The 13,930-nt window shown below is 40.1% G+C and overlaps 1 protein-coding gene across 1 annotated transcript; it reads right to left on the bottom strand.

The window, feature by feature from the left end:
* Positions 1 to 11,086: 11,086 nt before the first annotated feature.
* Positions 11,087 to 11,478, bottom strand: LOC147611602 (putative glutathione S-transferase MSR-1). Its single transcript, XM_086784931.1, has 2 exons — positions 11,150 to 11,478; positions 11,087 to 11,096 (listed from the first exon to the last, which is right to left on the bottom strand). The coding sequence occupies exons 1-2, from the start codon at positions 11,476 to 11,478 to the stop codon at positions 11,087 to 11,089; spliced, it is 339 nt and encodes a 112-aa protein (XP_086641057.1).
* Positions 11,479 to 13,930: the final 2,452 nt, after the last annotated feature.

The following is a 13,930-nucleotide window of genomic DNA, read 5'->3' as shown; positions in this document are numbered from 1 at the left end:
CGTAAAAGGGAAAATGAGGAAGGAGGGCCATCAAAAAGAGTTACACGTGGAAGTGAAAAGAAGGATCCTGGGCCATCACATATGCCTCCACAGCATAGCAGACCTCCACATGATGTTTCAATGGAAGAAGTGCCAGCAAAAATGAAGGAGAAGGGTAAAGGGAAAAGTCCACTCTATAAGCTTCAATCTGATATTGAGGTTGCAACAGATCTCAAAAAGGTGCTTGAAGAGAGAATTCTAAACAGCAGGGTGGAATTCACACTAGGGGAAGTCTTGGGGATTGCAAAGAAAGAATTTCATGATGAGATAATTGATATTATACGTAGAAAAAGGCAGTCCATAATTGAATCTATTCCATCACAAGGGGAAGCAAGCACTTCCAAGACTCATGGTGTACAGGTACAGAAAAAAGAAGAGAGAGAAAATGTGGTGGAATGTAATCACTCTGCTGATGGGGCACGACAAGTGCGTTTTGTGGAAGAGGATGATGAAAAAGAAGTTCTTACAAAGAGTCATTACTCCAGGAGCCATTGGGCAAGAGCCACCACTGAAACCCTTGTCAAGATAGGTGATTTGGAAGAGCCGTATGTTGCTCTAATTGATCATGGGTCTGAAATAAATCTTATGGCTAAAAATCTCTACAACAAATGTAAGTGGCCAATGGATGTGGATCATGGGTGGATGATTAAAGCAGCTAATAATTCATCTGGAGAGCTTTATGCAGCATGTCCAAATGTAAGGGTAACTATAGGGGATGTGAAGGATGATCAGAATTTCTTTGTTCAGGAGATGTCATCGTATCCCCTTATCCTTGGGCAACCCTACATTACAGCTGTAAGGATGGAAACAAAAGTTTTGGATGATGGATCAGCATATGCAAGAATAAGGAGTAAAGATGGCAAAAAAGCTGTTCAGTTTTTGACAGTATGTATTAATCATGAAAGGAATCGTGAATCTCTTCGGGCACAGTCACTCCCAAAGATAAACAGAGAGTTCATGAATTACAGGGAGATGAGGGATTTTGGCCAGGTGCCATTGTAAAGCGGGATTCCAATGGTACGAGGGGAAATGAGTTCTCGCAGGACTCAATCAATGTAAATAGTTTTTCAGCAAATTTTCAGGGATTCTCCAGCTATGGGTCACTGGTTTTTGTAAAAAGCAAGGATTTAAAGCATGGCATGCAAAAACATATACAAAATGAACAAAAAAGTTTTGAGCAGTGTGGTCTTTTGGAGAAGAATGAGTTTATTTCAGGGGTGCTTGATGAGGTGTCATTTATAGATACTATGGATGTGCTTTTTGATATGGGAAGAGCATGCTTACAGGGTGGAAATGAAATGATAAAGGTGTCATCTGTGGAGATGTATGATATAATCCAGGAATTTGAGGGGGTGGAATGTAAAAACATGAATTGTGAGACGGATGCTCATGTTGATACAAAGTACAAAACGGTTGCAAAGAAGGTGAAACCAGTTGCCTTGCCCTTGCCACCAGGAAGCAAGGAGAAGATAGATGAAGCTTCTATGCAGCCAAATCTTAGAGATCCGAAGAAAATTGGGCATAAATTTACTCAAGAAACTCCGAAAGAGCTGAAGATTGGTGAGAGGGATTTTCTGTTGCCAGTTGAAAGGGAATGCTTTGAGGAGATGCTTGTAAAACATGGGAAAGCTTTTGCCTTTCAGCCGCATGAGATTGGTTGTGTTGATCCAAGTGTAACAGCACCAATGGTGATCTTTACTGTTCCACATGTGCCCTGGAACCTGCGGCCAATTCCAGTACCAAAGGCTCTCTTGCCAAAGTTGATGGAATTACTAAAGGAAAAGATCAAGATGGGAATCTTGGAGCCTTCATGTGCCCCATATTCCAACAGATGGTTTACTGTACCAAAGAAAAATGGGACATTGCGCTTTATTCAAGACATGCAACCTGTAAACAAAGTCACAATCAGGAATGTGGGAGCAGGTCCAATTGTGGATGAGTTTGCAGAAGCATTTGCAGGGAAAGCTATATACTCTATGGGTGATTTGTATTCGGGATATGATCAGTTCCAGCTGGATATACAAAGCAGGGACTTGACCACAATGAGAACTCCTTTGGGATTAGTAAGGATGTGTACCTTACCACAGGGAGCCACTAACTCAGTGGCACATATGATGAATGGAATGAATAAAGTCTTACGGGACTTCATACCACAAAAAACTATGCCATTTTTGGATGATGTGCCAATAAAGGGCTGTGATGAGAAAGACAAAGATGGGAATTTGGATTCAAAAGGGTGCCGCAAGTTTGTGGCAGATCATATAAAGGATTGTGACATGATTCTATCCAGGCTTGAAGAAGTGAATCTTACTTTATCTGGGCAGAAATCAGTGTTTGGGGTTGGTGAAGTGCTAATAGTGGGACATCTTTGTAGTACTAGTGGACGCCGTCCTTGTCCAGCCAAGATAGACGCAATACAAAGAATGAAGGAAATATGCATTAATGTTACAGAGATGAGGAGATTTCTTGGAGCATGCGTCTTTTATGTTATTTGGATCCCACACTATGCACATGTAGCAGATCCTCTTTATCAGCTTTTGAGGAAAAATCAAAAATTTTTGTGGAGCGCAGTACATATTAAAGCTATGCGGAAGCTGAAATATTTGCTCCAATCATCACCCATTTTGAGAAAGGCAGATTATGAGTGTGGCAGGCCTGTGATTGTTACAGTTGATACTAGTCCTACTGGGATTGGATGGGCAGTAGGGCAAGATGATGAGGATGATCATAGGTATGTAATTAGATTTGGAGCAAAGGTATTAAGCTTTCGACAGCGAAAGTATCCACAGATCAAGAGAGAATTATGGGGGATTGTCACTGCTCTAAAATGTGAAAAAGAATATCTTATTGGGGCATCTGTACTTGTGGAGACTGATTGCTTGCCACTTCTTGGGATGATAGCAAGTTGTACCACTCCAGATATTGCTATGCTTAGGTGGATTGCTTATATCAAGTCACTAAATCCTGAGTTTGAGCATATTGCGGGAAAAGATAATCCAGTTGCAGATATGCTATCAAGAGCCAGGTATGAAGATGAGAAAGAGATGATTAGTGACATTGATGATGTGGGTACAAAGTTCTATACCACAGCATATGCAAAGGGGGATCATATTTGCTTATCAAATGCACTTGAGTCTTTTATTGAGGAAATATATGAAGGAGATTGGTTGCTCATTGGTCAATATTTGAGCACTCTAACAAGGCAAGAAAATTGGTCTGACTCAGAATTTAAGAGGATCCGCAGAAAAGCATATGGTTACTTTCTAAAGGATGGGTATCTCTGGAAACATTCTAAACAGAGGAATGCTATGCCACAGAGAGTCATATGTGATAAAGAGACTCAAGGGAAGCTTGTGAAAGAATTCCATGAGAGTCTCTGGGCTGGGCATAGAAGTGTGTGGGCCACCTTTACCAAAATAAAGGAAAAATATTGGTGGAGAGGAATGTACAAGGATATTTCCCAATATGTGGAAACATGCATAGTATGCCAAATGTACTCAAATGTGAGGCATCGTGATGGCTTGCAACCAACCTACCCACCTGCCATGCACTACAAATGGGTAGTGGATCTAGTTACAATGCCTTTGGGAATTTGGCAGATGCGGTATATAGCACTTGCAAGAGAAGATTTGACAAATCAGGTAGAAGGGCGTGCTCTTAGAACAAAGAGTACGGAAACAGTATGCAAATTTCTCTTGGAAGATGTGATCTGCCGATATGGTTGTGTTGGGAAAATAACAGCTGATAGAGGTGAGCTAGATGTTGGAGAAGCAAAGGAATTCTTCTCTAGAATTGGTATCAAACTGTCTCTAACATGTGCTTACAATCCTGAGGGCAATGGAAAAAGTGAACGAGGACATCCTCCAATCATTAAAGCTTTGGCTAAGGCATGCAGAGAAAGGATGAGAGAGTGGCCAAAGCTGCTACCATATGCCTTGTGGGCTGACCGTACAACTCATAGCTCAGTGTGACAGGATACATGCCTGCAGAATTAATGTATGGTCAGAAGCCAGTGATGCCAGTTGAAGAAGTAATTCTAACTTGGAATGTATTGCCCTGGGTGGAAGGATTGAGCAGAGATGACCTCCTTGCATTGCGAATAAGACAGTTGGAGAGGAGGCCTGAAGATGTAGAGCTTGCTAAAGCTCGCCTGAAAGATGCAAGGTTGAAAAATAAAGAAAGATTTGATAGTAGACACAGACTCCGGCCAAAACCTATTGAAGAAGGTGATTGGGTTCTAATGTATGATAGTAGCCTTGACAACCAATTCACTGTTCAAAGAAAATTTGCAAAAAGATGGTTTGGCCCTTACATTGTCAGGCATGTGCATGGAAATGCCACATATACTCTGTGTGAGCTTGATGGAACAGAAGTAAAGAATCTTGTGGCTGGCAAAAGAATCAAGATATTTAAAAGAAGGCATGATGGTGATCCTTTTGATTCACAAGAAATTCAGGATGAGAAGCTTGACAGTGGAAGTATGGATATGATTGAAGAGGAAGAGGATGATCTTCCTGGAACTGCAGAAGATGAAGACGACATCCAGTTATATGTGGACCTTGATGATAATTTGGCACATACCAGAGGATGTGCAGGTTTAGAGGGGGTGGATGTCGTGCCATGGCACGTCTATGATATGAAACCGTGCATGTGAGGCCGTCAAATACACATCCAGATGCATGGGATAAGTGCCATGACGAGTCATTATATGATGCCATGTACATATGTTCATATTGTATATGAGGTTCAATAAGACAAGCTGAGGCTGAGTCAGATTTAGGAGTTTTTTGTATATGAGTATGGAGGATGATGTTTTTGCTGTTACTCAGAGTTCATGGGCAAGTTAGAAGCATCCAGATATATATGATGGCATGAGGGCATACCGATGCACAAAGGAATGCATTTATAAAGGCATGAAGAAATACTTGAATGGGCAATTGGAGATTCTATAAATCACATGGGCCGATATGATGACTTATAAACTATGAAGGTATCACAGTGCCGAAGAGTTCATTGAATGTTGGGGAAATGTGGGGATAGAAAACTGCACTTGGACTTCATGGATCATCATGTAGAAGCATATGTATCTTACGTATATCTAATGCGGAGAGTGGAGATAGGAAACATGGAGCTAGTAAGCATGTTTTCATAGAGGTGCTAATGCCTTGGGAGTCTTGTGGTTAAGACTTAAAACATGGTGCTAATGCCTTGGGAGTCTTGTGGTTAAGACTTAAAACATGGTGCTAATGCCTTGGGAGTCTTGTGGTTAAGACTTAAAACATGGTGCTAATGCCTTGGGAGTCTTGTGGTTAAGACTTGCTACCTTAATGCTAAGGTCTAATGCTACTAGCAAAACGTGGCTAGTAGCATACGTGGAAAGGGAAAATAGTTTATTTAATTAGAATTTTCTGGAGCTTGGTAGCGCAGCCTTTGTAATGGAAACTCCCGCGTTAATAGTGGGAAAAAGGTGGGTATGGGCACCGAGATCGCCGCGGGGGAAAAGAGAAAAGACACCGGAGCTTCACGGCGGCGAACCAGAGTGGAAAGAGAATTCTGCAGCGTTGGAGGAACAGTGTCCATCCAACCAGAGTTAAAAAAATCAAAGAGAGTGCTTCTGTTCATAGCGTGTAGGAGTTAGAATTGTAGAGGATAATGAGAGCTATCCAATGATAAAGCTTCCATCAAATGCTTGTAATTTGCCTTCAGTGGTCTGCAGCGAGCCGCCGTCAGAGGAATAAAGAAGAAAAACGATGAAAAACTCATCTATCTTTACTTGCAGTTAAGTGGGATTTATTTTTACTTTGAATATATAAACCAATAAATGGGAAAAATCGCATGTTTAGCATACCTTTAAAGGATTTGAGGAAAGGGAAGATCTTGTGACTTGGAGTATTGTGGAAATAAAGTACAAAAAGCATATTAAGGTTCCGAAAGGTGGTTTACTTCCTACTCGATCGGATTTTTTGGAATTCAAGCCATGGAATTTTCTAAATCTCATGAGCATGATAAAGCTATGCAAAATGCTATATTTTACTTGTGAAATGTTAGTATATTAAGGCAGGTTTTCAGGTGATAAAGTACATCTCGAAATAAAGGATTTGAGGGCACTGGATGTAATGGATGTAACTGGCTACATGTATATTGGAAAAATTAGAAAGCTTTATTATGCCCACATGTGAATGGTTCAAAGGGATTTCATGCAATTCTGTGCAATCATCTGGATGAATTCAAGGATGTATTGAGGGAAGTGGACACATGTATTTGTCATTGGAAATAATGATGTTCAATACTCCTTGGGAAATCTTGTACGTGAAATTCCTTGTTGGATTTGACATTCACTCTCACAGCTAGAAGTTTCGTACTTTCCTGGCTGTACCGCACACTTCACGACAACGTGGTAGGTGCATTTATGAGAACAAATGACAACTCTATAAGAAAAACAACCCCAAGGGGTGATGAACATGGTCTTCCTTTGGCCCTCCTCTACTATTCTAATATGGAAATATCTTGAGTATCCATCACAAATAGTATATTGTTCATGGCCAGCCACCTCATTCAAAATTTCATCTTGAAATGGTAAAGGAAAATGATCTTTTTTTGTAGCTGCATTGAGGGTTTCGTAGTCAACACAAACCCCCCACTTTCCATTATTTTTGGGAGTCACCACCACACGAGATACCCATTCAGAGTTCTCCACTGGATAAATGAATCTAGCCTTTAATAGCTTATTCACTTCTGTTAAATAACAAGAAATCTCTTTGCACCACACCTAACCTTCTTACTTTTTGAACCACAGGCTTAGTTTCTGCCTTTAACTCAATATGATGCTCAATATTACTCCTATGATTTCTAAATAACTAGTAATGAAAAGATTGGGATCCTTTTAAGCATGTTGATGTAGGCCTTTTGCACTTCTGGTGATAGATCTAATGCCATTATTTTTTTGAATTTCTCTTTGGTTCTTGCATCTGTCGATTGTAGTATCTCTAGCTTATATTTAGCTTCCCCATTTTGAAAAGTAAACCCATAACATCAAATGAACTATCATTATCAGTGCTAAATGTTTCCTCCTTAGTCTAAGTGGTTGAGCATTCACTACTCTCTTCATCTACTATGGTCTCATATCTCAAATCCACTTCTTTACCCTTGCACATATCATAGGTGATTTTTTGACTAGAAGACCTCTTAGATCCATATGGATTTAGCACCAACATTCATGTTCCCCACCTTTGATCTGCATTCATGGCTATGAGCCAAGGCCTTCCTAGTATAATTGGGTAGCCCTCCCCTTTGCTGGAAATCACATACATGCCAACTTCTACCTCCACTTTCTTCTACCTCCACTGCACAAACAGTGAGTCTCACATCCTTAATGACACCACCCAAACACTTTATGCTAGAGTTGTTGGCCAAAGTTACCTTAAATGTGGATGGAGAATTGACCTCCAGACGTAACCTGTGCATAGTCCTCTCTGACATTACACACATTTCAACCCCTTCATCTACATACACCCTGGATATCTTGTGACCCTTAACCCAAGCATCCAAAATTTGGACAACATCTTTGTGGGGATTGGACTTGATTAAATCGATAGGCCTAACATGCTTTTTCCTGGGGATCCTAGTGCTAGATAATTTTGCCCATTACTTCCTGAAAAGAGGTGAAAAATCTAAGAGTTGTGGATAAGTAATATTAGGCTTTTGGGGACTTAAATCAATGGAAAGATTATAAGATTTGAGACCCTTACCCAAAGAAAAGTCTTCCATAGTAATCTTTCACTTAGTCTTCTTGGTTTTCTTGATTCTCTTGCTGCTCCTGCCTTCCTCCTTGGCTTGGCTTTTCTTCTCTCTCATGTTCTCCTCCAAATCTTCTACTTTATCTTCAAAATGTTTAGCTCTGGCCCTCTTAATTGATGGTATGTCCTCCAGTATTTCTATGGGTTCTCTTTTAAGTGTGTCGAGGCGTAACACATTGAATACTCGATTTTTTGCTATCGGTGGTGGTTGGGGTGCCAGACGGTACTAGTGGAATTGCAGTTGCTTGTTACGATGAAGGCACATCTGACATTGTTGACAGGTATGTACACCCCCTAGCATTTTGGCATGAGCTTGGGTGTGATAACCCCCTAGCATTAGTAGCATTAGCGTAGGCTAATGAGTTGTGGGATTTGGTTATTACAAGATGTCATATGAAGAAGTGGTTACAAGAGGGCTAGTTGTGGAGTTAGAATCTTGTGGAGGTTATGGGAGCCCAATTTGCACATGGATAGCCCAATAGTCACATGGGTAGCCCAATAGTCACATGGGTATCCCAAGAGTCACATGGTTGGATGGCTATACCGAGGGGAAAGCTCAGTGAGATACTAGCCTAGATGCCCGTAAGACTTAGTGAGAAGGCATAAGGTCTGGATGAAAGGTTCACTGAGGTCCCTACCGAGTTGCGTGTAAGGAAAAGGAACAAACAAAAACCAAAATGAAAATATTAAAAGTACAAGGAAACGATGTAACGATTTCTAGAATGCAGTTACTTGTTGGGTGTTGTAATTTCAGGACAAAGGGAGGACTCACCTTGTGGACTTTTGGAGATGAAGCTGACTTCTTGGACACATGGAGTAGAAGCAAGTGGTTACATCAACACAGATGGTAGCACACTTGAGTGCCCATGGATGAGATCCTTTATCAGCACATACTTGTGGAGTCTTCATTAGATTGGTGTAAATCATCTTCCCACCATCTCCTACGATCAGTTTTTGTGGTTCTACATGATATATTGTATAACTTGAAATGGCTTGCATTGTACAATCTGGCAGCCACTTATTCACAGATTTTCATGATGTGCTTGGCATTGATAGGAGATAGTACACTCCTAACTAAACAAAGGGGAAGAGAGGTGTTGACGAGTCTGTGCAACCCCTAGCATGGCATTAGCTTGGGTGTGAACACCCCTAGCATTAGTAGCATTAGCTTACACTTTGTAATGTCACTCTATTGTAAAACATACCACCAACACCTTACCACCAACACCTTGTAATGTCACCCTATTGTGGTGCCTTAAAAGAAAATGCCAGATATAATTTAGAGAGAGAGAGAGAGAGAGAGAGAGAGAGAGAGAGAGAGAGAGAGAGAGAGAGAGAGAATCTTAATAAACTAATATCAAGATGTATTTATTCTCATTAAAACATATTCATCAACAAGAGGAAAACTTACTAGGAATTATCATCTAATATTTCATCTCTTAGTTCAACATTCTTCAACATGAGCTCCATAATTACATCTAGGCTAATCATCATTAAGTCCTTGCCACAAGCTTTCACTGAGTGAAAAACCAAATCACTCCTTCTTATGTTCTCAAGGTTATAATTTCCTATGTTATCCATTTCATTAGAAGATCCTTTGTTATTGAAGTTTGAAACTGATTTCAATTTGTAATACACCAAAAGCTAATTTGTTCACTAAGTGTTGGATTTAGAAGCATATAACACTAGATCACCCAACACCCTCACCCCCTACCCCAATTAAGTGTTGAGCATACACACACACACACACACACACACACACACCACCACCACCACCACCACCACCACCACCACCACCCTCCCCCCAAACCATTCGGCCTTGAAAGGAACATGTTTTGATACCAAACTACGCTTCGTAGATTTTCTAGAGAGGCCTACATTAATGGAGTTCTAGAAGTGGTAGAAGATAAGTTTTCAATGGGGCAGAAGAGGAAGAAGTGTGAGGAAACATAGCAAATGTGGGGTTACATATGTTGGTTGGAGAAGCCATGAACGTTGTAGCATATACACACGTTTTGGAAAACGTTCCGCATACACGAAATCAAAAGTGAAAGAAAATTATTCAGCTTTGGACTTTTGGGGCATTGGGGCAGAGGGGATGGAGTAGATGACGTGGGACGTCCCATTATAATAAAGGTGTGGAGCGGACCACCCCGGATAATAAATTAAATTTTTTGAAGGTGTCCTAAGAATAGAATATTAAATCTGATCTCTTTTACTTTTAAAAGGAGGTTACCAAATAAGACTTTCTACAACATGAGTTGGAGAATGACTTTCTGCAAACTAAGAAAGAAAAATGATGAAGTTTCTAGAAACGTCAGGGTGAATGCAAAATTTAAGAGCATGGAAGATACCATCTACTCTAATACACTTGAAGCAAGAAACCAATATTTTTTTCAATAAAAATATTTTCTACTGAATGTTTTCTTTTGGAATTCAAAGCTAACTTCTTATGAAAAAAAGTTGAAAAGAACCTTGATTTTTCATAATTAGGTATAAAGTTAGACCTTACGATCCAAAGCTTAACATTTTGAAATTTGGAAGCCTATTTAATAATACCCTCAAAGTGATACTTAGGTTAACTATTATGTGGTAATTTTGACCACATCATGTTTTCACTACACATAAAAGAATATCATTTTTAAGAATTTGAAGAGCTAATATTGATAACCCACACTAGTGCATCTCGGTACTTTTAGTCAACTATTGCAAAATCCTCTTTGATGCTTTTCTTCAAGGAAATGACAACAATCAAGCATGGCTAGAAGCTTTGCATATTCAATACCCTAGGTTAAAAAAATCAAAGGAATCTTGTTCAAAGTAATTTAATAAAGAAAATATTATTCCACATGTAATTTGCTAAGTGATATATTAGGTATGGAGCTTTAATGGTCAATGGATGAATAAACAATTTGAGCATATTTTATTCCCAACTAGTCTTGTACAAAGTGATTCACTAACATATGTACATGTTTCCACATATCATGGCTTACCCTAGTGGTAGAATGTTATATCTTCTATGTCATGACTCATAAACATGAGCCTTATAAACAATATAAGGCTCATAAACATGAGCCTTATATTGTTACTAAACTGTCTACATAAGTAAGTCATAGAAGTTATATCACTAGCCAAGTTGTACATGTAGTGAATGCACTTTTGTAATACTCCCCTCATTATAATACCTTTTATTTCCACTTTGTGGAAGTATAATTAATAATGATCACGCGAATATATGATCAAGTTCTTATTTAGTTTACTCTACAAGAACAAAATCATGATCAAATACAAGCTAAGCGTGTGCCCTTGCTTACCTTCTTCTCATAGAAATATGCCCACGAACCATTGCCTTTTGGTAAGGATCCTTGGGAAGCAAATCAATGCCATAAGGGGAAGGGAAGGCCTCATTGATGTCCTCTACGATGTTGAGGGATTTAGAGATGGGTTTACCCTTCTTGAGGAGCACAAGGACCTTTTTGTGAACATGGTTGGATTGCAGGAGGAGGGGGCTCTTGTTGGTAGGCTCAAGCTCTTGGGGGTGGCTAGTGTAGGCGATGGATGCCCTTGGCAGCGAGAGCATCACGTAGGGGCTGGAGATAAAATCTAGGAGCTGAACATCATTGGCTTGTGGAGCTGCTACCATGTAACCTTGATACATCTACTATATACTTTCTCTGTATAGTTGTCTGGGGTCGTCTGCTCCACACCTTTATAATGGGACAAGTTTCATTGCCATTAATGAGCATAGAGAAAGGCTATTGGAGGGGGGATTTTTTGATTGTCTTGTAAAAATCCCCCCAACATCATCTTGATAGGTGTAGACAAGAGGGATTGCAACATGTTCAATGTCTTAGGCTATTTTACGTTATAGTTGTCTGGGGTCGTCTGCTCCACACCTTTATAATGGGACAAGTTTCATTGCCATCAATGAGCATAGAGAAAGGCTATTGGAGGGAGGATTTTTCTTTCAAATGTAGCATCTTTTCCATTTCCTTTTCTTTTGGCCAACTCGTTAGGCTCATGACCTGACCAACTAGTCATGACCTGAAGACTGGGGGTTTGATCCCTACCCCCACATGTAATGTTGTTAGCAATACAAAAGCAAACAAAGATTATCATATAATAATCCATGCTTAAGAATGGGAAATGTTCCCATCCTGCAGTTTGGTAGGAAAGCAGTAAATTTAAGCAAATGAAGATTATTGTATAGGAATCATGCTTAAGAATGGGAAACAATAAGGAAGTAACCTCACGAGGTGAACCGAGAACAATTTGTGAGAATAGCCTTTTTCGACGTGATGGAACATGATCGTAAAACCAACTACTTATCGGGTTGGGGTTCAGGACTACTTATAGGTCCCGACTGCATACTTTTATCAGTTTGGCTGCATACTTATCACAGCACTGCCGACGAATAGCTTCTTGCATACTTATCTAGCATTGTAGGTGGTGGCTTAACCATCCTGGTGCAGATCATTTGGAATAACCCATTCTAGTCTTTAGTCTTTAGCACGACTTATTTAGTCTTTTAGTACTCCATCTGGATTAAACTACTTATGTACGATTAATGCTACATATGTAGTAGGTAATGATCTCTTCTAGTGGCTTGCAGGTAGTGGCTAGTCCAAATCATACTTATCAGCACTGTGAATGGCTTCTCAAATCATACTTATCAGCACTACCGAATGCCTTCTCACATACTTATTTAGCATTATAGGTGGTGTCTTAACCATCCCGATGTAGATCATTTGGAGCAACCCATTCTAGTCTTTAGCAATTAATGTGACTTATCTAGTCTTTCAGTACTCCGTCCAGATCGAACTACTTATGTACCAATTAACACTACATATCTAGTAGGTAAAGATCTCTTCTAGTGGCTTCCAGGTAGTGGCTAGTCCAAATCATTCATCTTATATATTATCTAGTAGAGGTAATCCGGTTATCTAATAGGTAAAGTGAGAAGATGGCCTAGCCCGATGAAACCGATGGGGGTTTCAGTTGGTAGTAGAAGCTTCACAATTGCTAGTGGCAAATTGACATGGCCATAGTCATTCAACCTCCCCATGCTATTTGAGTGGATGCACCTCACCCTTCCACTAGGCCCTCCCCATGCTATCTGAGTGGATGCACCTCACCCTTCCACTGGGCCAACATGGACTGGACTGATGTGATCTCGCCTTGATATTAGTGGTTTGGCTTATGGAGAAGAGACCAAGGACTTCTCCAACCAAGAGTCACACCTTCATGAAAATATTACACCACACTTGTGCTCGTTAGTTGATCACGTTTCTAGCTAATGTTCCTTGTCATCGCAAATGACACCCTATTTGATTAGATTATGAATAAATCCTCGTGTCTATGTGCTTTTTTGGGCACGAAGTGAATTTGTTATAGGCTATAGATACCGATAGTTGGTTGAGCCCCGAAGAAGTACAGTCCCAATGCCCATAGACATCGATAGTTGGTTGAGTCTTGAAGGGTAGATGAGTCCCTCTTGGGATTACCTCAAAGGGAAGAGAGGCATCATACGTCATAGTTCATACAGTTCTTCGAGGAGGAAATGAATATATCCTTGCATCCCAACGTAGAATAAGAATTAATCATTGAACGAGGTGAAAACTCTTCATTCAATTAGCTCAAGTAGTGGAGGAAATCAGCTCAGTCTCGATAGAGTGCATTGTTTACACCAAGAGAGTCAACGGTTTAAGTCCGCTTTTGCCTAGGGCTGTAGACCCAGTTATGAGCATGCCTTAGATCCTATCAATCTAAAATAAAATGATCAATTACCATGCTTAACCCTTTTATGAAATCAATAATTACGGCTTACATCCAACACGGGTCTTGCCCATTATCTGGCACCCCCTCCTAATGTATCACTCTTGGCATGCCCCTGGAAAACTTCGGGTAGACTGAAAACGCGAAGGGAAAGTAGCCCGAATAAGTCTGGTAAATCATTGGTAGAGGAATTAAATAGCTAGCTCCTAGTGTTCCTTCTCAATACATATGTGATCAGTACCATGTATGTGATAGATAATATATACTTCAATTCACACACAATAGATCATTTTCCTCAATCGCGCGGCAAGGCGGCTATT

This window comes from Cibotium barometz, chromosome 47 (genome assembly GCF_041138505.1).
Source record: "Cibotium barometz isolate CiBa-2024 chromosome 47, ASM4113850v1, whole genome shotgun sequence".
NCBI lineage: Eukaryota > Viridiplantae > Streptophyta > Polypodiopsida > Cyatheales > Cibotiaceae > Cibotium > Cibotium barometz.
This window is presented reverse-complemented; position numbering and strand designations above follow the sequence as displayed.

Excerpts from the sequence above, each read along its gene's own strand:
- LOC147611602 (XM_086784931.1), bottom strand. The coding sequence starts at position 11,478 with ATGGTAGCAGCTCCACAAGCCAATGATGTTCAGCTCCTAGATTTTATC.